At 41.4% G+C, this 25,997-nt stretch overlaps 1 protein-coding gene across 1 annotated transcript in view; it reads left to right on the top strand.

Moving 5' to 3' along the window:
- PARVA (parvin alpha) overlaps positions 1-25,997 on the top strand; it is a 197,132-nt gene that overhangs the window by 127,408 nt on the left and 43,727 nt on the right. The window contains exons 7-10 of the mRNA XM_086955935.1: positions 9,832-9,890; positions 13,808-13,827; positions 18,573-18,634; positions 19,810-19,878. Coding sequence (XP_086812061.1) covers positions 9,832-9,890; positions 13,808-13,827; positions 18,573-18,634; positions 19,810-19,878 — 210 coding nt within the window. The remainder of the gene's footprint in view (positions 1-9,831; positions 9,891-13,807; positions 13,828-18,572; positions 18,635-19,809; positions 19,879-25,997) is intronic.

Below are 25,997 nucleotides of genomic sequence, written 5' to 3'. Positions count from 1 at the left end.
AAGACCTATTGTAAACAATACCAATATTTACAGTTGGTATGGGTCAGCCCATTGATCGCCATTCATTGGTTTGTCTACTGCTCAGCCACCCCAGCAAACCCCATTTCTGTTATTTACCCTCCCCCTCTGCTTGTCTTGTGCTTACATAAGATAACATGTGTATTTGTAAAGAGCACGTTCACCCCCAAAGGGGCATCTTGGCTCTGAACAACAGATGGTTATTTTTACCCAACTCAATGGTACTCATTTTATTGACCTCAGAAAGGATGGATGGCTGAGTGGACCCGTCGGGATTTGAACCTGTGACCATGAGGTCAAACACAGGTTCCTGGAGTGGGTGCATTCATCCACATACCACCGGACCCAGCTATATCATCCTCCACTCTCTGCCCAGCCACCTGTTGCTTACCCCACCCACCTCATTTTTTGGAAATATGTATTTTCTTTTTTGGAGGACCAGGCAGCTTCAAATTCCTGCTGGACTGCTCCTTTCTGAAATAAATTCTGTTTGCCCCATTTCATCTTTTTTTTAAATTTACCACTGCAAAATGAACAACCGGCATCTTCGAACAGTAAATTAAAATAAAATGCATGGTAAATTCACACTCAGGCATGGTGATGAAAGCATGTACAGGCATGGTAGTGCATCCATGTGCGGTTAAGTTTGGTCACTGTTGTGACATGATGCATGCATGTTCATCATCACATTTGTTTTTTTTTCTGCGGCTTCATTTCTCTCTCTTCTGTGTATTGACATTATTATTATAAAACATTTTTTTAATTTGCTCAGCTACCCCTTGAAGTTTCCTGGCTCATTCACTATTCAAAACAGCCAGGTCTTCAGCTGTCTTCTAAAAATCATCAGCGAGGGACACTGTCTCAATAATTCTGGAAGGGTGTTCCATAGCTTAGGTCCCTGGTAAGCAAACAACCATCCTCCCATACGTGAAAGTTTCACTGTCAGGTTAATACACAGGGACAGTCCGTTGGAGTGAAAAAGACGTGATGGCTGTTGGGATTTAACAAGTTCCTGCAGGTAATGTGAACCCACCCCTGATCTTGCTTTAAACACATAGCACAAGGTTTTAAACTGCACTCCCTTCTCTATTGAGAGCCAGTGCAGCTCCAGTAAAAGATGAGCTGCCGAGATTCATTACAGAAATCTATAGAGCATCCTCACCACGGAGTTTTGGACCACCTGCAACTGTCTAATGGAGAATGTATCCACCCCCCAATAGAGCATGTTGCTGTAGCTTAATCTTGACATGAGTGCCTGTACCATCGCCTGTTGCGTTCGAAATGAAAGTAATCAAATGATCTTCCGCAGCCATTTCAAAACAACAAAGCAAGTGGGTGCCACCTTCAACACCTGAGACTTAATCAAGAACTTATCCTCCAGCAAAAACCATATGTTATTGAGTTTGGGCGATGGATCTGGGAGCAGGCTAAAGATTTTAGGCCAGTGTTGGGGGGCCTCAAAGGGATAGATTTCTTTCCAGCACCAAAACCTCGGTCTTGTCTCCATTAGTTTTTAGTGAAAAGTTGTTAATCCACTCTGGGACCATGCTTAAACAGGAGTTCAAGGCTTCTGAGTTGTGGTATTGCACAGATGACCGGGAAAAGATGGTTTGCGTTTCATCTGCGTATGAGAATATGTCCAACCACAACTTTCCACCAATTTCACTAGTGTGCGCACATAGATATTAAATAGTGCTGGACTTAGGGAGGATCCTTAAGGGACTCCTGAGTTCAATGCATGTCGCTTGGAGGAGGCCATGGCTGAAGCCACCTGAAAAAAACTATCTAAAAGGAATTCATCCAGGTAAGGGCTGTTACCTGTATACACATCTTGGCTATCCTCTCTACCAGAGAGCTGCTTAACAGCATTTGGATATTATCGAATTTTTAACATCGTTCTAAAATTCTCAGTGCTTTCAAGTTTGCCTAGAAAATCCCAGATAAGTTTTATTACAATTGTGTTCTGTTGATACACTCCCTTGTCCCCCTTAAAAGCCTCCCAAAGGGTAGAGTATGTGTCCACCAAACCTTAATTACTTTGGAAGATCTCCTTAATCACATCTTTGAGTTCCTCTACAAAAATGGCATCAATCAATAACCGAGGCTGGAGTCTCCGTGGTCTGCCCCTAAGTGGTCCTTCAGTCATTGCCAAAACCAACAGTATTGTTGAGTGCTCTGAATATGTTTTGTACAACTGTGTTATCTCCCTTGCCCAATGACACACACCCTCATCCTCAGCCAATAGTTCTTATACTGGAGTCCAAGCTGTGTACCATTCAGTGGTGCATGTATGTCTTTTCTGCCCATGTCAAACTCTCCATACGTCCAATATCTCATGATTGTAAAAGACATTTTAGTGCCTCTGCTGTTGTAGGTACAGATCTGGGCACACCTTGGTTTATCCAGCACATCATCGAGAGCAAAATTCAATTCAACACCCCAGATAATTGAACAAAGGTCCTAAGAAACACACTTTGCCAATGCAGTTTGACAAAAACAGTGGCTCTGTGGGCCCGATTTTGAGTCTGTCGGTCTTTTGACTGCCAGACTCACAGTGGCGGTCCACTGTCAGCCGCGATACGACTTTGAAAGTCATGGCAGTAGAGGACCACAGGCTGTGCCAAGAAACAGTTGTTCCATCCCTTAATCCCTAAAAATTGCCCCCAACAGTTGTTCCCTTGTGGTGGTGCAGCTGCACCACAATGTAAGATGCTCAGTCCAGCTGAGCATATTACAAGTTCCGCCACAGCTAGCCATTTCATAGCGGTGAAGGAACAAAGGGGGCCCCCACGCCATGGGGATGCATTCAGTCTGTATTCCCTCAAAGTTCCAGCACGGCATGGTTGTCATCTACCATGCCATGCTGGAAAGTTTTTGCTGTTCCCATTGCGAAGCCTGTTTTTCAGGAACTGCCATGGAATAGGCGAAGGACCGTCCACCATACACAAGTTTAAATCCTAATATGGCAGGCAGTCCTTGCACAGGTTTGGAGCAGCTGTGCCGGTAGAAAGCTGACGCAACTGCACCAAACTTGCAATCAACCCCTTAGGAATGCATAAATAAAATAGTGTTGCCTAAATTCTGTAACACCCCTCCGCATCCGATTGTGCTTGCAACTATCTGAAAAGGACCTCTCAACATTTATTGTTACACCCTTGCAATACAAAGAGTGCAATGCAAAGTACCTATAAATAAGCAAAGTGACATTCCTTATCTCTGGGAGGATGTGTTTCTTGGAGGAGTGAGATGTCTATATATTTATCACCCTAACATTACATGTCAATAGTTGGTTCAAAGCACCAATTGGTTGATCTCGTTATCTATATGTATTTCTACATGTCCAATTGGTTTCTATGCATCTATGTCATGACTCTGTTTTCTTAACATACACCAGCTATGACTGTATTATAACATTCAAGCTATTCCCCTCCCATATCCTCCCCCAAACGGTTGTATGTCTGAACAAGTTCCTTTACCCTGCATACCTGAGCAACACAGCCTCTATAACGACTGTGCCTTAACCACGCATGCCTTTATTACGTATTTTCGTGGTAAAGGCATGCATGGAACAGGGGTATGCGTGGCTAAGGTTACCACCCCCTCCCCCTACCTTTCCCCCTGAGCACTAAATACAACTCTCCCCTTCCTTAATCCCTGCCCCTTTAAAAAATACCTAGAATCCCTCTCTGAAAACTTCTACTAACCCCCCTCTACCCCCGAAAAATTCCTCAAACCCCCCTCTACTCCTAAAAAGCTACCCTGAACCCCCACGCCTAAAAACGACCCCAATCCCCTCCCCTGAAAACTACCCCGAACCCCCACCTCCCCTAAAAACGACCCTTGAATTACCCCGAACCTACACCACCCCTGAAAACTGCCCCAAACTCCAACCCCTGAAAACTATCCCAAACCCCCATCCACCCCTAAAAACTGCCCGAATCCCACAACCCTGAAAAAAGACCCCATTCCTCCACCCCTAAAAACTACCTAGAAGCCCCCACCCCTAAAAACTATCCCGAAACCCCACCTCCCCTGAAAACTACCCTGAACCCTCTCCACCTCTAACTACCCAAACCACCCACCTCTAAAAACGACCCCAATACCCCCACCCCCTAAAAACTACCTAGAAGCTTCCCACTGTAAAAAATACTACCTCAAACCCTCTCTAAAAATGACCAGAAACCCCAACCCCTGAAAACTACCCTTGAATTACCCCAAACCCACACCACCCCAAGAAACTACCCCGAACCTCCACCCCCTAAAAACTACCTGAATCCCACAACCCCTAAAAAGTACCCCATTCCCTGCACCCCCTAAAAACTACCCAGAAGCTCCCACCCCTAAAAACTATCCTGAAACCCCACCTCCCTTAAAAACTACCCAGAACCCTCTCCACCCCTAAAAACTACCCCAAACCCCCACCTCTAAAAAGTTCCCCAATCCCCCACCCCCTAAAAACTACTACTCACCCTCCCAACCGTAAAAAATACTACCTCGAACCCTCCTAAAAAATTACCCCGAACCCCCACCCCCTGAAAACTACCCTGAAACCCCACTTACCTGTCCTTATCCGCTTTCCGACGCTCCTCACTCCCCACCCATTTCGAAGTCTAGAGCGAATTTGCCTTAACCACGCACTTGCATCTTAAAGGCAAAGTCGTTCGGCTTGCGGGCTTCCAGAACTTGTGGCTCTGGCCTTGTTGGTCCAGATGTCCCCCCCCCCCACCCCCCAAACTGAACTAACCCTCAACATGTCGGTGAGTTCCACCCCTAAGTAAATTTGTTTAATATTACATTCTTATAATGTGGAAAAGCAGTTAACATAACATTATTGTAGTGAGGTTATCGTGTGAAGTTGGCATGCCAGATGTCAGTCTCACCAGAGCCATATGACCTTGCATAGTCAAGTCTTTGTTGTTAGGAGTAAACGCTAATGTAGATACTGTTCGGCCAGCCAGTACATTTTGTCACATCAGACATAAAAATGTGTGGTCCAGAAGATGGTGTTTAATTTCAGCGCTATTTTTCACCAATATTCTGTGCATATTATCATAGAGGTGGGTGACCCAAGAAAATTAACAGGGACAACCAAGGCGGAGCCAAGCCAAGGGTCTGGCTCAGATCTTTGAGTTCGTGCATGAACCGAGCCGTGAAACCCCACTGCATAGCACCCATTGAACCAAAAAACAATGCTGCATGGTCAACCTTTGGCACCTACTCTGTAGAAGGAATTGGCAAACTGCTCAGCACCTTGAAACCATCCAATCACCACACAGACCCCCTTCCTGCTAACGCTGTAAAAGACTTTACCCCTTTGCTTCTCCCACTCTGGACTAAAATTATCAACAGCTCACTTCAACAAGGAACCATACCAGACTCCCTCAAAGTTGGACAAGTCACACCTTTACTAAAGAAACCTACAGCCGACCCCTTTGATCTGAGCAATTACCGTCCCATCACTAATATCCCCACTCTTGCCAAACTGCTGGAAAAATGTGCACAACTACAACTGACTAAACACATTGAACAGTTTGATCTCCTCAACCCTCATCAATCAGGCTTCCGAGCAGGACACAGTACAGAAACTGCTATGACTCACATAATTGACAACGCACTTCGAATGCTAGACCAAAACGACACCTGCCTCCTCATCCTGCTTGATCTCTCTTCAGCATTCGACACCGTTAAACATGAGAATTTACTTGAACTACTAAACACAAGAATGGGTTTATCTGGAACTGTTCTCAAGTGGTTCACTTCCTTTCTACACAACAGGTCGCAGAAATTCAAGATCAACAACCTGATGTCCTCACCAATACCTGTAACGCTGGGCGTCCCCCAAGGATCCTCCCTAGCCCCAACTCTGTTCAACCTAGTTATGGAACCTCTCACCACCTTGCTACAGGCATCCAATTTACACTTTCACATGTACGCCGATGACACCCAACTTTATCTCAAATTACAATCCCCCAAAGACATTTTGCTCCTGAACTCAACGATCAGAAACACCCAATCCTGGCTGGCCGATAATCATCTCAAACTCAATGCTCTGAAAACGGAGTTCCTTCTGATCTCACCTCCAGCGAAGATCTCCACCACTCAAATTTGGCTTAAACACCTAACCGCACTCAATGTCCAGCCCACCATCGTGGACTCAGCAAAATCTTTAGGCTTAACCCTCGACACCAATCTCAACATGCAGCAACATATCAGCAAGGCAACTAAGGGAGCAAACTTCCAAATCAATACCCAGAGGAAACTTAAACCTTTCCTCCCAGCCAAAGACTTCCAAACCGCAGTACAAGCACTAGTCATCCCTCGAATAGAATATGGCAGCGTTGCCCTCTGCGGACTTCCCCTGACTACTACCGCACCCCTAGGAGCTTCTCTAAACGCTGCAGCAAGACTCATCACTGGGTCAAAAAAGCACTCACATATTTCCCCTGACTTGAAATCCCTGAACTGGCTGCCTTTTGAAGCCAGAATACATCTGAAAATCGCCTGCATGACTCACAAAGCGGTACACCTGAACTCTCCCGGCTACCTCACTCAGAAGCTGACAATCTCTGGCGGCGCTAGAAACACTAGAGGCACAAACAATCTTCTGCTGAAACCTCGTAGATTCCGGAAGGAAAAAACCTATAAATGCTCCTTCTCAGGAATGGCACCCAGGATCTGGAACTCACTCCCTCCCGAAACCAGGCTCATCTCCTCCACTACACTCTTTAAGAAAGAAGTAAAAGCTATCCTCATGGCAAAATACACCTGAACTATTATTTCGGACTCTTCAAAGAATTTGCACCGATCTGTACTACTTATTTGCCCCCGTTGCTTATTTGTATTACTTGTATTATTGATTTACATGATTGTACTGTTTGCTCTTCTGATTTACCTGTTTTACTATGCTCCCTCATGTACCCCTTCTGTGTAAAGCGCTCTGATATCTGCAAAGATCTTGTCCGCGCTATATAAAACTTTCAAAATAAATAAAAATAAATAAATCAACATCACGTAAAATATGTAAAGTCTCTTTCAAATTAAACTAAATGCATTTCTTTAACATGTGCACGCTTTGACATTAATCGTCATATAGCACTGCACCGAGAAGTACTTTTAAATCTGAGCCATTAGTGAATGAAGAGGCAAGGCAATTGTCATGTAAACCCTGTACGTGGCCAACATTATTATACAGCAGCATGATCATCAAATAAATCAAACTCCGTATTTTTGTGTATAATTGGTATTCTGACTTTATATGTTTAAAAGTGCTTTCATATGAAATAAGAAGGAATAAGAGTTTTTTCGATGAAAGATCACACAATTTAACTGGTGAAGCCACGATGTAAGCAGGTTTTCTGGTTTCCCTTTGTACAAATCAGCCAGTAGCTGGCTGTCTATTTGACTTTCCGTATGTGCAGGCTTTGTTTTACCTTTTGTTAATTTTTCCTCCGTTTTATATAGCCCGAATTCGACCGAAGGTATTGGAGCCATTTAAATGAGCACCAGTTAAATTACACAAGGGCACCATTCATTCATTATAGGTATGGGGAGATTGTGATTTATCCGGAATCGCAGGATAGTGACCCAATGGCAAGTCTCGAACCTGGTTTCCTGTTCCAAAGTCGACAGCTCTGGCCCTGATGCCACATCCAGGAAGGGAAGGAGGCAGAAGCCCCATGAAAGCTCTGCTCGTTGTGGGCTTGAGGTTCCAACAGGACCGGCGAGCAGGGCGAGAGCCAGGCTTCATGCTCCAGCCTAGCTCGAGCTTTCAGTGGCTCTCCCACTTCTATATTATCATTGTTTATTGTGTGAAATAAACTAAGTTCAAGAACCGGGGTTAGGTTCTCAAGAATGTCCAGTTCAATGGGGTTTTTTTTCACTCCGCTGGCTGTTTTTCCCACTACTCCACCAAGCGAGTCTTCTTATAACTGTATGTAGGAAGACCAGAAATTTTCAAACAATCATACAGCTTTATGCGGCGACAACCGCAGTATTTGGCAGGTTCTTCATACATTGCCTAGTCTGCCTTCCAGTGCCTGACTTTGGTGATGGTCCATCGGCTTTCTGTCTCTTAAGGAAGGTTGTAGCCTGCTGAGAGATGTCAAATGTGCCAACTTCCCCAATCTATCAGAGATGAAGAGAACCATCTTAAGTTAAGGAAAATGTTAGAAACTTGACTTTTCTAATTCTAGTCTTGATTCTGGTTCTGGTTTATTTTGTCCATTCGAGTTTTACTACCTTGAGACCTCTTTTGAGGACTTTTGGGGTGCTTTTTAAATCACTTTGTAGATAGATAGACAGCACGTACACTGATGTTCTCTTCAGTTACCAACACTTATCATTCATTTGCTCTTGGTACTAAACAGAGAAGGCATTGTGGCCATCATCAATTTTGGGAACTGACTGTCTTTGCAAAGAAGAAGTGGAATATAAGGGTGAATACGAGCACCTCACATATTTAAATACCCATTATTAAATCAAACAACTATTTAGGATTTGTTCCTGCAACTTGGAAATTAAAGAGAGACCCTCCTCATTGAACAAACCATATTTGGTACTCTTTAGGGCACATAATTACCGAGTGGAATCATAATGTTAGAATTATTGCCTCAAGTTCCTTGACATAAGTATTTCGGATTACAATAGTAGAACAGTTTTTTCCACAACTCCACACAGGCGGATTTTAAATATTTAAGCATAAACTCTTTTGGAGTTGCGGCAACCATTTTTGAAAACATGTAAATATTTGCTGCTTGTGAATATTTGAAAATAATCAGTGAATTTAGCCGGTATCTCTGTATTGCTCTTGTCGCAAAAGACTTGCGTCATTGTGCCAGCTACCATTCTGTCCATGAAGCAAATCTATGTCAAGTTAGGTTAGTTAATTAAAATAATAATTGTACCAAGGAAACTATTTTTTTTGTGTGATTATGCTTTGCCAGTGGGAGATTTAAATAGTTACTCACCGTGTGTTATTACTAGTACAAATATGCAGTGGCATAGCAAGGTGAGGTGGTACCTGGTGCAAAAAAGTTCTTGTCACCCCCCGCCCACATTGAAATTATTAAAATAAGGTAAAAAAAGATAGTTACACACATTTCTGCCATTTTGTAACCCCCTCAGTGCCATTTTGTCACTATTATTATTCTTATCCTTTTAGTGATTTTGAGATTTCTGTAAAATAGGGAGTATTGTATGTAGTGTTTCTGAGGGCGTCACCCTCTTTTATTTTAATTTTAACAAGTATTGAATTTTACCTATTCAAGATGTAGTAGAATTTTGTCTGTCCGTACTTTTTGAGCCTAATTGCGTGTGTTCTGTACTGTTTAAAAGACCAAGGTCTAAATAAACAAGTTTCTCTCTCTCTCTCTCTCACTCCCTTTAGTGATGACACCCGGGGCGGTCTGCACCCACCGAACCCCCCTTTCTAGGCCACTGCAAATATGTATTTTATGTTCCACCGGATATCGAAATGCTTAAAAAAAATAGTATTATTTCCAAGTTCATAGACAGTTTTTAACATGTCTGGTACAAATGCACATGATGAACAAAGCTTAATCCAAAATCACAAGAGCTGCTTAAAGGGCTCTAAGTGGGTGTAGTGAGATTAGTTTAATGTGTTTCCCTTGTTTTACTGTTTTGAAAATAAAACCACAAATCACCAATAAACCCCTAATCAAAACAACTTAATATGAAAGAAAATGTGTTAGAAAGCGAAAATATCATAAAAATATTCATTTTAAGGAATCTTTTCACATTGTTAATTTGTTACCATCAAAATATTGTCCCGTAATAATGTTCTCTTTTTTGCAGAAGAGAGAAGGAATGCTCCACCATCGACAAGTCCAAGAGGAGATCACCGGGAACACAGAGTATGTCAACATTTTGCTTCCAGCAGGTCCTTAATGGGACACAGATGTTTTTCAAAAATTCAGCCATTTGCTGATATTTAGTTTTCATTATCCGGGTTCCTGTAGGGATCACGCTTCAAGCCGTGATGTCTGTTTAGCCTTTGTCAAATTAAAACATACATCACAGAAATAATGAAAGAAAAGAGACAGTGCTGAGTGAAAAGTAGGGAACTGGGAATTTGTTTCAGTCGAATACTTTAATAATTAATTTCTAATTGTGTGGTGGTTTTCTGTTTTCATTTCGAATTTCCCAACACATTATTGCTGTAGGTATAGTCAATGTAAATTTTAGGATATTCCAGACCATTTTTTTTCCTTTTTATTTGGTGAAGAGCCACCTCGTATTAACTATGGAGCTTCCACCTAAACACATACTTAAGCATCATGGAAATTCTAGGCTGACCACATGGATGCGAATTTTTATGATTACTTACCTCTTTTAGGTTGAAGCCTACAAGATTGTGCAGCTGTCTGGTTGTGAAAAGACTTCTTGAGGGCATTCTGGTAGCGCTCCTTGTAATGCATTCCACCCATTACTTACTTTTGGCTGTGTGTTTTATAGATCAAATTTTCTGCCTTTCTATTTGCTGGCTTTATTTGTTTTAAGCTGTCCAGCATTTCTTTGTCCTTCGTGTAGAGCATAGCCTGTTCACCATCACTCCTTGTATTCTTGCATGAGTGCTCACTTTCTGTAAGTGGACCTTGTCACGTTTGCTGAGCGTTCATAGGCAGAGGTCAAATGTCAGGCTCTGTCTTCCGAGTGAGCTTGGTGTTTACTTTGTGTCTGACTTCAAAGTGAGAGGATTTAAGCTGGGTCCTGAGAAAGAAAAAGATTTTTTCGAGTCACAACACAAATTAAATGTCTGTAAATGAACTGTGCAAATCTTTCAGAATATGTCAGAATTAGGAAAGCACAAATGAAGCCCTCCTTCTGAAATTCTGAAATGTGGTGGAAACAAACATTTTCATATGATCAAATCAAAGTAATACACTAGGTGATGCCATCTACACACATCATCGTTTGTGCACTGTATAGTTTTATCAGTAAAACTGTGTGCAAATGTAATGGTTTCAATTGGAAATCTGTTGCCTGTAATGGTAGTGTGCTAACACACCAAGCATACTCCCTTCTAAGCCACTCCACACCACTCTACCCCGCTCCAGGCCACTCCACTCTTTTCCACTCCAACGAATTCCACTCTACGACACTCCAAGCCACTTTACTCCATTCTACACCACCCCACTATAAACAACTCCACTCCACTCTACACCACACCACTCCACTCTCCTCTACTCACTTTACTCCACTCCACCCTCCAATCAAATCTGTTCTACTCCACTCCATGCCTCTCCACTCCATGCCTCTCCACTCCATGCCTCTCCACTCCATGCCTCTCCACTCCATGCCTCTCCACTCCATGCCCCTCCACTCCATGCCCCTCCACTCCAAGCCCCTCCACTCTACGCCAGTCCACTCTACGCAACTCCACTCTACGCCACTCCACTGTATTCCTCTACTCCACTGTACTCTACACTTCTACTCCGCTTTATAGCACTCCACAACACTCTACTCTATCCCACTCTGACAATCTATTCTGTGCCACTCTACTCCACTCTTCTCTTCTTTATGGCACTCTACTGTACTCCACCCTATGCCCCCACCCAGTGGCCCCCACCCAATGCTCCCACCCTATACCTCCACTCTATGCCCCATCCACTCTATGCCCCTCCACTCTATGCCACTCCACTCTATGCCCCTCCACTCTGTGCCACTCCACTCTATGCCCCTCCACTCTAAGCCCCTCCATTACAAACTGCTCGACTCCACTGCACTCTACTCCATGACAGTCCATGACTGTCTAGTCCATGACAATCCAAGACAATCCACTTCATGCCACTCGACTCCACTCTACACCACCCGCTCTACGGCACCACGCTCTATGCCACTAACTTTTAGTTGTGCTGAACAGCAGCCATGCTTAATCACATAGGAGAGACCTAGTGGCTTTGCCAATATTTGTTTCTAAATGTTATTTGTCCTAGACGTGCTTGTAAGATTCCTTAATAAAAAGGTACAACAGCACATTGGGGAAAAAACTTTCAAATAACTTTTCCCTTTACCAGAGTGGTTTTCAGACTTCCCAGTGCCTGCTGTGATGGGAGTGAATCAAGGACAAAAGCTTGAAATACTGTCCTGATCACAGTACGGAAGGTGTGTCACGAGGTCTGTGATTATAGAAGTAGGACTACAACCAATTGTCAACACCATGACATTTTCTGCACCTTCCAGTCTGTTTCAGTTCATTGATGCCAAGACACGCCTTTTAATGAATATTACATCTGACAATCTAACAATCCGCAGGGCTCTCTGCCTTACTGGTCCTTTGAGGTAAACACTTACCAGAAGTCAGTCTACCATTTCAGTGGAGTAACATGCTAAACATGTGATTAGTTTGTTGTCCCACTACTTTACATCATTGAGGAGAGTCAGAACTTTTTTATCCCTGTGCTATTATTGACACCAGTCTTGGCCATCGCAATGCATTGTAACAAGGCCTTTTAGAAGAATGTCTGCATTGCTTGCAGTCGTTCAAGCAGAGAAGCATATCTCTGTGACTACAGTTGAAACTACACTAATTACCTTGTGAAACCCTGTATCTCCATTATTCGCCTTAACCATCTAAATCTGGTTGTCATCCTATCTGTTCTGCTTTTATCAGTGCATGATGTGTTTGGAATTGAGTTTTAAGGAGGTTTCTAACAAGACCTTCATAAGGAAGAAAAACATTATAGAACTCACACCATCATGTTGAATGGGTATTGAAGGATGCCAAATAGAGGACCATAAGAAATTTTAATACATACATTCGTTCTCTGAGTATTTGGTAGAAAATACAAAAGTGAAAAAACGATGAACTAATGTTTTTGCTAGCTCTGAACTAAGTGTTGTAAAGAAATGTATTCGCTCTCATCTAGTTATTATAAAGAAATGTATTAGCTTTGATTTAGGTATTGTAAAGAAATGGATTTAGAAGAACATCATTACTTTTCCATGCGGTTTATACATTTATGTAACTAAACAACGCAGGTGAGTGGATTTGTCAAAACTAGTTTATCTATCAATTAATGAGGATTTGGTGGTGCATTTCAACACTGCACATTAGGAGGTGTCCTGGGTACATAGCAGACTTTCTTTGTGGCCTTCCGTTATCAGTGAACAGTGGCATCTTTTGTGACATGCACTATTTTCAATATATTTCAATATTTTCAATATATGACCACCTATATGCATACGATTGATTGAAAGCTAAGGGACACAGCTTCATTACATCAGGGTTTTCAAGGTTAAAGTCTTCACGTTTAAAGCCAGTTTGGGAATAGAAGGATGTTGCAGAAAGATTTACAATATAGCAACGTTCCTGTATTACTAAATGCAAGAGAAGCTATTTAAATTCTGATAGAGCAATAGTACCTTGTAACAGAATTGCTAGTAGTGCTTTTTAAATCTATCTAAACAGGGATGTCTTTTTGCTTAGCACATGTCTTCTTACTGTAATCCTTCTTAAGTAGAAAATGGTCGAGTGTGCAACTGAACTCAATTCTATAATACCGGAAATGCAGTATATGTGTCTAAAATTTAAACTACTAAAGGAGGTTAATTAATAATATATGGTTTCAAGCCACATATGCCACCCTATCAATATATTTCTAGTTTCATAGAAAAAGTGGCTGGCTCTTCGTTCACAGTAGTTATGCTTCACTGCAACCAAACAGGGTTAGCTAAGAATAGTTGTGTATTAAGGCATTTTTGAATTAAACAAAATCATACTTATTTAAATAACTAACTTATTCCTGTTTGTATTTTTCGTTCGTAACAGGGCGTTATCTGGAAGACATGGTAAGCAGCACGTGTTTGAGTGTGCGATCATTTTCAGAAAACCATAAACTAATTTAATAGCATGTAAAATGTTTGCATTTGTGATTTTAGCATGGCGCAGCGGTGCTTATGACTGGTAGGCGACAACAAATATCGATGAGCTCTACTATCTAAATTTCATATACACACGTCAGAGTAGTGGGTAGTTCCAGTGTCCTGTCTGCAAGAAGCAGCATTTAATCTGGAGTTTAGGGTCAAGTGCAAGTATTTTTGATGCCTTATGTAAAGTAATGCTTTGACCCTGCACTGGCCTGAAAACTATATCATATTTGATATTCCAGCGGTTTGGGCGTCACTGCCTTGTTGATGGTACCTTCTAGTGTTACCTAGCCAACAGACATTGCTTTGTAGTACTCTATGCATAAGAAAAGTTTCAGTGAACATTTTTACATTGGGCTGTTGTAGGTCTTCTTCAGGTGGCCTTTGGTTGTCTTATATGGATATTTACCATCAAGTTCTATAGTTCCTCTGACACTTTTTTTTACCTGGTAGCCATGAAGAGCTAGCTGCGTTTTTAAAACCCTTATGGAGTTTAGTGTTGTTAACTCTCCATAGTAAAATTATTTGCTGGAATAGTCGATGTTGCCTGTTTGGTTCAGATGCAGCATTTACATAATATGTGGGGGAACTCCAGTGCTGTACATAATTAATGTTTTTGTTACACATGAGACCGATCTGAACATTTTCAAACTGCCACTCAACGGGGTGTAGCCTTTTAGATATATAGGTTTCATGTTTGTGCATTTAAATTTGATTTTTTTCTCCCGGATAGATAGTGCAAACGTAATGCGAAGGTATCGGAGGCTTCTCATGAGCACTGGTTGTGTTACAGAGGACACATTCACTTTTTTTTTGTTAGGCTGGGGGAAGAGTAAGTGATTTGCCCAGAATCACAGGATGTTGAACGTCCCTGCCAAAATTCGAACCCAGTTCCCCAGCTTCGAGGTCGACCACTCTAAGCGTTAGGCCACATCCTCTCCCAATCGAACTTGCTCATGTTGAAATACAAAATACGTTTTCTAGATATTCCTCTTCTCGGCTGTTCACCAAATACTCCTGCATATTACAACGCACAGGTCAAAGGAGAAGTTCAGAGATTTTCTTCATTCATAATGCACCCTGTCCTTCTGAAATGTGTATTTCAATTTTAAGATGTTGACAACACCCACAACAATTATTTGAACGACTCTGAGTTCGCATTTTATCAAGGGGGAGGCTGCTGCTGAGCAAGGAGGTCATAGAAAATACAACTACTGGCCACTTTATTGGTAGGATTTGCGAATCCAGCCCAGAAGGATTTGACAAAGTGACCTGGTCAAGTGATATTGCTATTGAAACTCACTTCTCAGAGGGTGCTTCATTTCTTCTACTGTCGAAACCTCATTTATTGTTTTTTATTCGGAGAATAGGACTTTGAGTTCACATCCCTTAAAGTCTAGCTTGATGATATTACAGTGACTGGGCAGAGTGTCTGTTGAGCTGTAGCAATTACTAGACACTCTTTGATGCATCCGTCTCATTATTACAATGGAGGATGTTTGGGTGTGTCAGAATTTGCACCTTTTGTCTTTATTCCCATCATTCCAAACTTTTGCCATTTCGTAGTACACCACATGTTTAACTTCTGCGTATTGGGTGATGGTAGATTTTTTGAGCATTTACTGTATTATAAGGTATCTCTCAAAATCTTTAAATCTGTTACCTGCGCTAAAACTACCTGGCTAATAAGGCATTAACGTTTACCACACAGGTAAACATCTTTACTTTCATTCCAAGTTTAGTTGAAATAGATTAGGGTGGAAAGGAGAGTTTCCACTCAGATTAGTACTACAAGGAATGTGCTCATTTTACATGTATTACCGGAACTGATTTTTGAATGAAATCACACAAGGTCAAATCTGGTAGGATTTGTTCTAGTGATATGGCCCAGAATATCAGATTTGCTGGTCGAAATCGGTTCAGAATGAATAGTTTGCTTCATAGATTCTCTTTCTTAACAGAAATATTAAAATTCCAAAGTAATTTTGCATTTCAGAATTTGTGCTCTACACTGAATCAATTGTTTAAGGTGCAAAATTACTGCACTAGAGTTCGTGCTGCATTCAGACCGAGGGCCACGTGTTTCAACTACAAGTATTAAAATGGACAAATGAAGTCATTTTTTCATCTTTTGTGACAGCTTAATCTTTGATGTAAATAAAAATATCCAGCTTTTAATATGAAATGGTCAGGGCTATAAAATGCTTAATGTACTGTCCTTCTGCTGCATTGACTGTCGATAAAAGTAGGACATGCCTATTTATCATATGCACTTTTTGCACAGCCTACATGGGCTTTTGCACGTGGTAAATTGTAAATACAGTGGTATCTGCATCACCCTTATGCTCCCTTATAGCCTTCGCACACTGGGTGATGTAAACTATTTACTTTAAATTATCCCTTTAGTATTAAAGTCGGTATTTGCATTCTGTCTATGAGCACATGTGCACTACCCTACAGTTCTGCCTCTGGAATCTTTCCATCTCGCAAATCATAGGAGTATTCTGGTAAACGCCAGGTTAAAACTGCTGATATTTAACAGGGAAATACCTGGTAAATCTCATGATATGCAGATTTGTGTGCAATGTTCTAGTGGTCAGTGTCCCTATTCCAAGATAGCTCATGTATGTGCTTCTAACCAAATGTGATGAGACACTGTTTTATTAGCAACAGCGTCCAGCCGAATCTAGTCAACAAGGGTTATGCAGACAGCAAATGACTGCAAACAGAGCACGCTGATTGCTGGAACTAGGTAAAAGAGGCGTTAGAGCTCGAAAGCACAGAAGCAGTCTAGACACTGTAGAGCCGAGGAGCATCAAGTGGAAAGTGAGACTCGGGGGCAGCTTACTTATCCTGGAACAGTGCAGAGAAAACAAAACACAGCATAAGAGAGTTGGGATTGGTAAACTGATGACGTGGAGCAAGTAAGGAGTAGGGAGGGGCCAATGATGTTGAAGAATTTGTACCAGAGCGAGAGTCAGAAAAAGGAACACAACTAGAGGACGCACAGTAATCTGGGGACAGAAAGCACCAGAAGCTCATAACAAAAGAATCCTGCTTCACTACAAGTTTGTAAATGTGGCACAGACAATTGACAAATGGGCTTACCGTGCCTCATATGCAAGTCCAAATGCCATACATAAATGCGCTTAAAGATGCAACTAAGGAAAAAGACATTAATGGGTGCTGATTTTAAAGTGGTGATATGGCTTCAGTCAGTACCTCCATGGCTCCGGGAGAAAGAGGAAAAGGAATCAATTAGTTCAACTTCATTGTCGTCCTTGCATTCTTCCTGACGTAGTGTGGGTTCTCTCGTATTGGAATATTTAAAGGAACTCCACCCCTTCTCCTCCTCCTTGCAACTCTTATTGGAGGAATGGGAAAATGGACACATCTTCGAACACTTAACTTTTTTCAGTTTCTAGGAGTGTGTACTTTTTCTCCTACCTATTTAAAAAGAAGTCCTACCCTTTTTCGCACAGTATACTGTCCTAACATGGCCACGTTTGTGTGCAATTTAACTCTGCCTTGTTAAGGGTCAGTGGTGGTCCATACAGGTGAACGCGGTGGGGCGGGGCAGGGGCGGGGTCTGGGGTAAGTCAACAGATGACTGCATAGGGGAAAATTAATAAATAAATCCATTTTGGACGTCACTCGACATTGACCCGCCCACCCCACCGCGCTTACCTGCACGGACCGCTGCTGCTAATGGTACTGCCATTATTGTTGCCCATTCAATGAGAGGGATAGAAACAGAGCTCCCTGGGTCTGCCAGCTGATTCGGACCCAACCAGAATCCCTACATGGGCCCCTGCAGCTGCTGTGGTGCCCCAATTTAGCCCAAGGCCAATGATGATCTGTGAGATATGGGACCCTCAGAGGCCCCTCTTCACAATCTTTAGGGGGGCCCATCATTTTGCGTTACGCTACTGGACCCAATTAGGCTTTGCGGTGGAACATGTCCAGTGAGGCTCTCCTCTTGAGATGATTATGCCCACAACCCGCGACATAAAAGAGTGGAGTTCCAAGAGGAATATCATTGACACCCTTGACACTCCCATAGATGTATGTACAAGATTAATTTAAATAAGTTTTAAAAGTTTCTTTTTCCATGTTTTCAATTTGAAGAGTCTTCTTTTTTACATCTAGCAGCAAGGGGGCGCAGCTTTAGATGGGCTTAAGGTCATTGGTGCTCCTAATTCTTGTTGTGACAGTCTGAGCATAGGAACACCAATTCAGTGTTGTTGTGCTTACATCTCTGGGGTTTGAGTACTGTGTTTTCTTCACACGGGCAGAACACTGCAGCTCACTACTTCTTACTGGTAGGGTCAGTCCATCGAGTCTGCTCATGCACGTTTGGGCCTCTACTAAATACACTTAGAATTAGCGTGGAAGGCACATCAGTCCAGGAAGAGTATGTACAAATAATTGTACTCCTATCATTTTATGTCCATGCAACATACCATCGTTAAGGAGGAAGTGTATAGGTTGATGTTATCTCTTCTAATGATGATGTATATCTATTTATTTTATGCAATGCATACTTGTGTGTTTTAAGTGTTTATCGAAGTTATCTAAAACAACAGTAGTTGATTGAATTTGGTGACCGAATATCAATCCACTTTGAAAGAATTAAACTAATACAAACATATTATCTTTGAATGCAGAGCGGGATGCTTTCGATACTCTTTTCGATCATGCTCCAGACAAGCTGAACGTTGTGAAAAAGGTTAGAATTTCTTTATATGACAATACAAGTGTGGCGTGAAATGGGACTTCTCTGTTTTAGGTTGAAATGTTAACAGTGGTGTGTTTGGATTTAGTCACCACCCCTTCAAATAAGGATTAATAATATTGAACAAATCAGGCGTTTGACTTTGGCTAATCTGAATTTTTCAGAGCCATTGATGTAAACTAGTAAATATTGTGGAAACTACTATTATTTATTTTCTCTTTCTGATCACTACGCCCCTAAGCACTCCACTAAACACTTCTCTTTGCACCCTTTTTGGAGCTACCATGATGTAAGAAACTCCATAAAAGATGTATATACAATAAATTATTTTGAAATATAAAATATGTTTTACTGTTTGAAACAGCGTTAAGTGTGATCTGTTGAAAGTGCTTTCTCGCTCGCCTACATTGCAAACTAAATATTGCATTTATTTTTGGGTAATTGCCAATAGGACTACATTGTTTATACCCTGTGTTGACAGCAGCCGAGTGCAAAGCCACAATCATGAGCTAAATCTCATAGACAACAGAGTGCATGTAAAAAAGACCCGAAGTGTTTGAATCGCTTTTTGGTTGGGTATGAATGCATATTTTACTTTGCAAACACTTTTTTTGTCGATTGGGAGTGTCATTGGGACATGTGAATGCGTTTGTGATTCATGGAGTCAACCCAAGGAACAGTTACCTTCTTAGAACATGCTCTCACTGAATATATCCAAATTATATTTCTGTATACTAATCAAGTACAATGGATATTGAAAAATATAGCTGACTCTTAAAACGGTGCTCCATGCAAGTTGTCTACGGCTGTTTAATAACTTTCTAGAGCTGCATTGCTCTTCTAAATGCATGCGTTTGGGCTGCTAGTTAGCAAAATTCCTTCTGCCTAAACTGTATGATTTAAGGGAGTTGAGGCAATTGAATTCTTAAAAAAAAAACTGGCAGGATTTTCCCCAATCACAGCATGTAATGCCTCACTTGTATTGCAAAATAAAATATGTTTTTAGGTTTAGTAATCACAGATGTTTTTCCAGAGTGAGAATCATCCCTTGTACTAAGGATAAATGCACCCACATTTTATTGAAAACGAGGAAACTTAATTGCATTATAACCAAATATCATAGATTTTAAGGTAACTGTGTTTACAATAAATGCATTATTATTTTTCAGACATTAATTACGTTTGTGAACAAGCATCTAAATAAACTGAATTTGGAAGTCACAGAATTGGAAACCCAGGTAAGATATTGAAAATAACGAAACAAATTGGCTTTAATATCAAACCGCTATTTCGATAATACAGAAAAGCATTGAACAAAGACAGAACATGGACATCTAGATAAGGTTGATACATTGGTCTGTGTTACCTACTTTGTTTCCAAAATAGACAAATAAGAGCACCTAAATTGAGGAGAATGCCAAAAGATTTGGTGAAAAAAAGGGCTTCAACTGAATAATGCTTATCGCCATTCAATAGCCTGGCATATATATTGAGACAGCAAACGTGCTCTTAATAGTACTGTGATGACAGTGAAACATTTATTGCTGATGCTCAGACTCCATGTTTAAAAATACTATGAGCTCAATTCACAGCTGCACCTATAGATTTATGCCTATGTGCAGTTGTAGATTTACTACTTTTTGAATTCAGCAACTTTCCCAGCAGCACACCTAGACAGCTTCACCAGCCGTTGGTTTCTAGGTGTACTTCTCCGAGGTTTCTGTGACTAATCCCAAGGACTCCTTTTACTCCTTAATTGCATTCTCCATTTAGAAGCCAACTCCACACGGGCTGCATATCCCCTGTGCAAATGTACTCTTTCTTTCCTCCACGGGGAAGCATTTTCAGTATGGATAAAGTTCTTCCCTATGTCACCAAGAAATGTCGGGGTGATCTATTCTCCTTCGCACCTTGGAAGGGGAGTTCCTGTGGCAGTCGGTTGGACAACATCTCTTATCATATGTAGGGTGGAAAGGAGTCAGAATGCCTATAAATGTCCATGTCTCTGAATGCTCCAAACTTTCAAATGCACACAACACATTGGAGCACCCTCTACTACCTTTTGAGTGGGATTTAGAAGTGTGGATATCACTGCACCCGTGGCAGTGAAATCAGGCACGTAAATTGATTATGCTCACCAGCACTCCCTTTGTGAATTCCTGGCCAGTATAAATAAAATGTAATTTGGTCATAACTTATGTCTGTGACTAAATTTAACATTGGGCCCTATACCGTCACCCTTTAAGCTTCCTAAATTCCTTATTGACAACATACTTGATTGAGCTAAAGAATCATCAACAGAAGTTCTTCCAATTCTTAGAAATGGAAACTTGTTGATTTTGTAAACATTCCAGAGAAGGGTGTGTGTTTCAATATAGTGTCCAAGTAGAATTTATTCTGAAAGGCATTTATTACTTTATCTTTGCTGATTGGCAAGATCTTCTTTTTTGATTTGCCGTCACAATCAGTTCTAGATGCGATTCAAAATAAGTTGTACGTAATGATCATTCCATTGTCTCTTATACAGTGGTCTCTATACTGTTTGCTTCTCACTCAGCATCCCAGAAAATACTCTTTTATTGTTTACTCTCAACAAACTACAGTTCTTACCAAAAGACTCTGGGTCTGTGACTGCCAGGCTCACACAGCAGGGCAATCATATGGGTTTCCCCGATTCCATATTATGCTGCATGGAAGTAATCAATACAATACTCTTATAACACCTACGTGGAACGATCTTGGATGAAAGTGTCATCTGCATCTGCAAATAATAGTTCCTGACTTACAGAATATGGTGCAGATTTATTTAGATTTTCTGGACTATGTTAAAATGTAGATTATTTTAAGGATACAAAGGTGAGTATTAAGCATTCTCTTTTCTTCACTACTCTATAGCCACATCAATAGACTGTAGGCCATATTATGAACTAGATATAGCTCCTAACAGTGTCAGCCACATTTCAGTGTGCTGAGCACCCTTCATGGTCGCTAGAATAAAAGTTGATTCCTGCATCCACCAGGAGAGTCACATGCTCTCATAAGGCCTACTAACATCTACACTTTCTGCATCATTGATGGTTGTAGTCATCAGACTTTGCTTCTATTTTGACTAACATGATTTCAATGCTTCTCCTCCTGTAACCTGTTTAGGTCTGCCCTGGTCTCTGCCTGCCTCTGCCAGGCCCACATGATGGGCCCCTGGCTTCTGCCACCCATTTTGGAATTTTAGGCTGTTCTGATGAGTTATTTCTATATAGATGTTTACTGGGGAGCTAGTATGCTTTTCAGCGGCTGCTAATATGGTCTTGGGCTTGAGTCCTGATGATGATCCTGGTATTTCTTGAGGATCTAAATGCCACCGACTGATTATACCACTGACACATTTTGAATATATGATTTGGTAGAACGGGTTGTTTTCTTGTTATTTTGACACATAAGAAAAACATGTTTATCACATGCTTATCACATGCTTGTGTCACTTATCAAGGAGCATTAAGCATGTGGTTCTGCACTCATACTCACTGTGCTGGTTTGTGACTTTAATTGTTTAATTGATTAAAATTGTCATTTGATATGACCTATGTTCCTTGATCTACCTTTTGCATCATTATCCTATCACATCTAATGCATGGAACATCCAATATTATTTTACATGAGATCAGACAAAATAACATTGCTAATTTCCGCAACAGTTCTTTCAGGGGTAACAAATAATTATCTGGACAAATCATTCACATCAGAAATACTCTGTTCACATCCTGCAGGGCCGAATAGCTAGACGGAGGCGGACCCTTCTGGCATATCCCAATCAGCAACTTGCAACTCAGTGGATATTCCCCTAAGAAATTACCATCTATATACTCTTCTCCAGCTGAAATGACTAAGCACTAGGTGTTTAGCTCTTGGTACTCCTTTTTGTTTTCCTTAGAAATAAAATTAAACACATGTATTATAGATGCTAATATGGGATCCTAATATCCTTCCAGAGACCATCTTATTTGATCTTGCCCAGCCGTTTTCACTTAATTTTTCTGGTTTTTGGTGCCCAAGACTCCCTCCGGAGTTTGAGAGTTTGTTTCCAAAGGCCTGTCTTACCACACTTATCACAAACGTTTTCTAGACTATCTTAAAGTAAAGGATGACCCCTCCCCTCTGGATTTGTGAGAACCTGAAGATGTTAGGGAAGAAGGGGATAGGATGTTCCATGGACCACTCCAGAAGGTTTCGGTACCATGCTTGCACTGCCCATCCTGCTGCAATCTCAATCTGACACTTTTCTCCTGACATGTGCCAGCAATCTCCGAGTGGCAAAAATTATTAATTCACCTGGCATCCTCACTTTTGCACAAACCCATCTATTCCCATCTCCTTCCATCTAGTGTCAAGCTATGAAATTTAACCATTTGTTGATTTAACTAAGTGTGAACAGGTCTGCCTGATGAACTCAACGCAATTTCTGTAACCCACCACTATTTGTGCATCCAGTGGCCAGCTCTGAGAAATGCCGGGAGTACCACTCCACCAGTTGGATGCGCAAGTCTGACCAATGTTCTCTATCACATAAATCCTCTGGTCCAGACAAAGTTGCCAAAACCAACTACAATCTGGATCTGGTCCCACCTCTGCATCACATACCACAGAAATGCTATAATTTCATTGTGATACACAACAGTGTATTTTGTCTCTTATTATTTAAACATCCCGACAGAAACAGGTTCACACAGAAGCTCAAAAATGTGTTCTGCAAGGTTGACTCTACTCAGACCACCAGGCCCATGTCAATGTTTTGACATAACAGACCCCCCTACCTTGCCAGCTGCATCTGATTCTATCACCCGATCTGATGCAGAACCAAAAAAGACTTGGTCATTCCAAGCCTCCATGTAATTGAGCCACCGTTCTAGTTCTGCTCTGGCCTCCTTCGATCACAAAACCGGACTTCTATATGTCAACCCCATGACATAAATGCTGACTCTCCAGATACTGTAGAGCCCTGTAATGCAGGAGCCCTGGAAAGACAGGCCCACTACTCCTGCCAAATAATGTAAGGACATCTGCATCTTTATCAATGTTTTCCAAATCTCCTCCTTGATGTTCTGAATTTTCAAGGTGTGCAGTTTCAATAGTGATGTCACTGAATCTATTGTAAAGATTAGAAACTCTACTTTATGGGTTAAATCCAAAACCGATTTGTACCCATTCATGACAAACCCTAGATTTTGATTTTGTAGCAGTATTACTACGAAGTTGAATTGTTGCGACCCTACATCCTTAAAGAGTTGGTATTGTCTGGATATATTATTAGATGACCACTTTAAGACCCTGGAAGGCAGCCACTGATTTCAGGATTAGTAATGAAGAAACACATTAAGAAGTGGCCACTTTATTGTTAATTCTCCATCGAATATTTCATGCTAGCAAATGGTAGTAATGAGATCGGACCTCTTCCTAGATGACAAAAACGTACTCTAGATCGGAGAAATATGGGGCCTTCCATATACAAATGTTGATGGACATGGCAGATAAGTTTAAAGATGCCACATTTCTTGATAGGGAGCCAGTGCAGCAATCTTAAAGATTCTGAAGAAGAACCATAAGCAAGATTGCATACTAGGTGAGCTGCTGTGTTCTGAATCACCTGCAATCTGGCTAAAGGCACCTCCTTAATATCAAGCAGAAGGGCATTGCCGTAATCTAGTCTGCTTGAATTATAGTTATCCTGCAGTTAATAAATAGCCAAGGGAAGGTTTTTCTAAGCCGGCAAAAAATGCCAAACAGAATGAACAGATTGCTTTAACCTGTTCGGCCATCAAAAGCTTATCATCCAGTAAAATACCAAAATGTTTAACCAACTCTTTTGGAAAAGGAGGGGAGCCCAACTCCTCTGGCCATTAATCTTCATCCCAGGGCTCTTTGCCTCCCATTCCCTATTCAACAGAAGACCATTCTGTCTCATCCAGGAAGCAATTCCAGCATATTTATAAAATCTGGCTTTAGTTCCCTTGCACTCTTAGCCACAGGAAATTATTAGTTGAGTGTTATCTGCATATGACACAATCTCAATTCCAAAAGGTTCTACAACTTTGGCCAAAGGAGCCACATATATTGTCAAAAGCATTCGACTCAACTTGGAACCCTTTGGATCTCCACAAGTATTGGTACCAGTTTTTGATTTAAAAAGGGGGATGGAAGCGGAGTTATTTCTGTCAAAAAGTCCATTAACCAGGCCAGTACTTGCATTCCTATCTACGAAAGTCTAAGAATTAGGATTGCATAAGATACTGTATCAAATGCTGCTGATAGATCTAGCAAGATCAACATAGCCGATCCGCCCTCATCCAAGTTGGTTTTAATCATATCCGTAACAGCCAGGAAAGTTGTCTCCATACCATGGGTTGCTTTAAACCCAGATTGTGAGGTGTCTAGAATATGATTTTCCACTATATATTTCGTAAGCTGATTATTTACAAGTTTCTCCATGATCATGCTAGCAAATGGTAGTAATGAGATCAGACGGAATTTGGCAAAAACAGTGGGACTGGCTGTAGGTTTCTTTAAGATGTGAGAAAGACATACCATTTTTCATGTATTTGGTATCTTAGCAACCTCTAGGGATAAACTAAACAAATCAGCAAGATGTGATGATATTAGCTGTGCCAAGGAAGCAAAATAATGGCCTGGGCAAGCATCTTCTGGTGATCCTGACTTAGTATTGCATACTATTTCTTGATCCTCTTCCGGGGTAACCAGTTCAAACTTCACTAATTGACCTGAAACAAAAGTTGAAATAGTACCAGTTCCTGACCCTGTTAATGCAGTCACTATGTGGGTCAAAAACATTATATATTTTAGTAATCTTCCTTCTGTTATTAATTGGGTTTCTATTTGGCAGAGGTATACACCCTGTCCAGGCAGGAACCACAATCCTAGTATGGGTAAGTCAGATGCACACCATAAATGAACCTATGCTCACCTACAGACGCGGCCGCTCCTCCTCGCTGCTCCCGACCTGCCTCCCCTCACAGCCTGGTATCGTTGCTCACCTCAGCTGCTTGTGCACATTGCTAATTGTTTCAGAACGCGCATTACAGGACCGCTGCAATCATAAACATCGATATTATTTAATTATTTTAATAACATAGCAGGATCGTTTTGTTGTTCAATTACTGTTGCCTGATAGCGCTAACCACCTCGCCTGCTTATTTGCTGCTTGTACCACTGTGCCGTCCCTGTGTTGCCCTGACTGCCTCTTCGTTTAGTTTTTCCTGCACTTTGATTATTACTGTGGCTGCCTGCTCCGTTTCGCGCTGCCGGCCATTTTGGTGTTAATATTGTTGTTGTTTGTGGCGCCACGCCC

This window comes from Lissotriton vulgaris, chromosome 2_1 (assembly GCF_964263255.1).
Source record: "Lissotriton vulgaris chromosome 2_1, aLisVul1.2, whole genome shotgun sequence".
NCBI lineage: Eukaryota > Metazoa > Chordata > Amphibia > Caudata > Salamandridae > Lissotriton > Lissotriton vulgaris.
The sequence above is the reverse complement of the archived record's forward strand: the minus strand, read 5'-3'. Positions and strand labels throughout refer to the sequence as shown.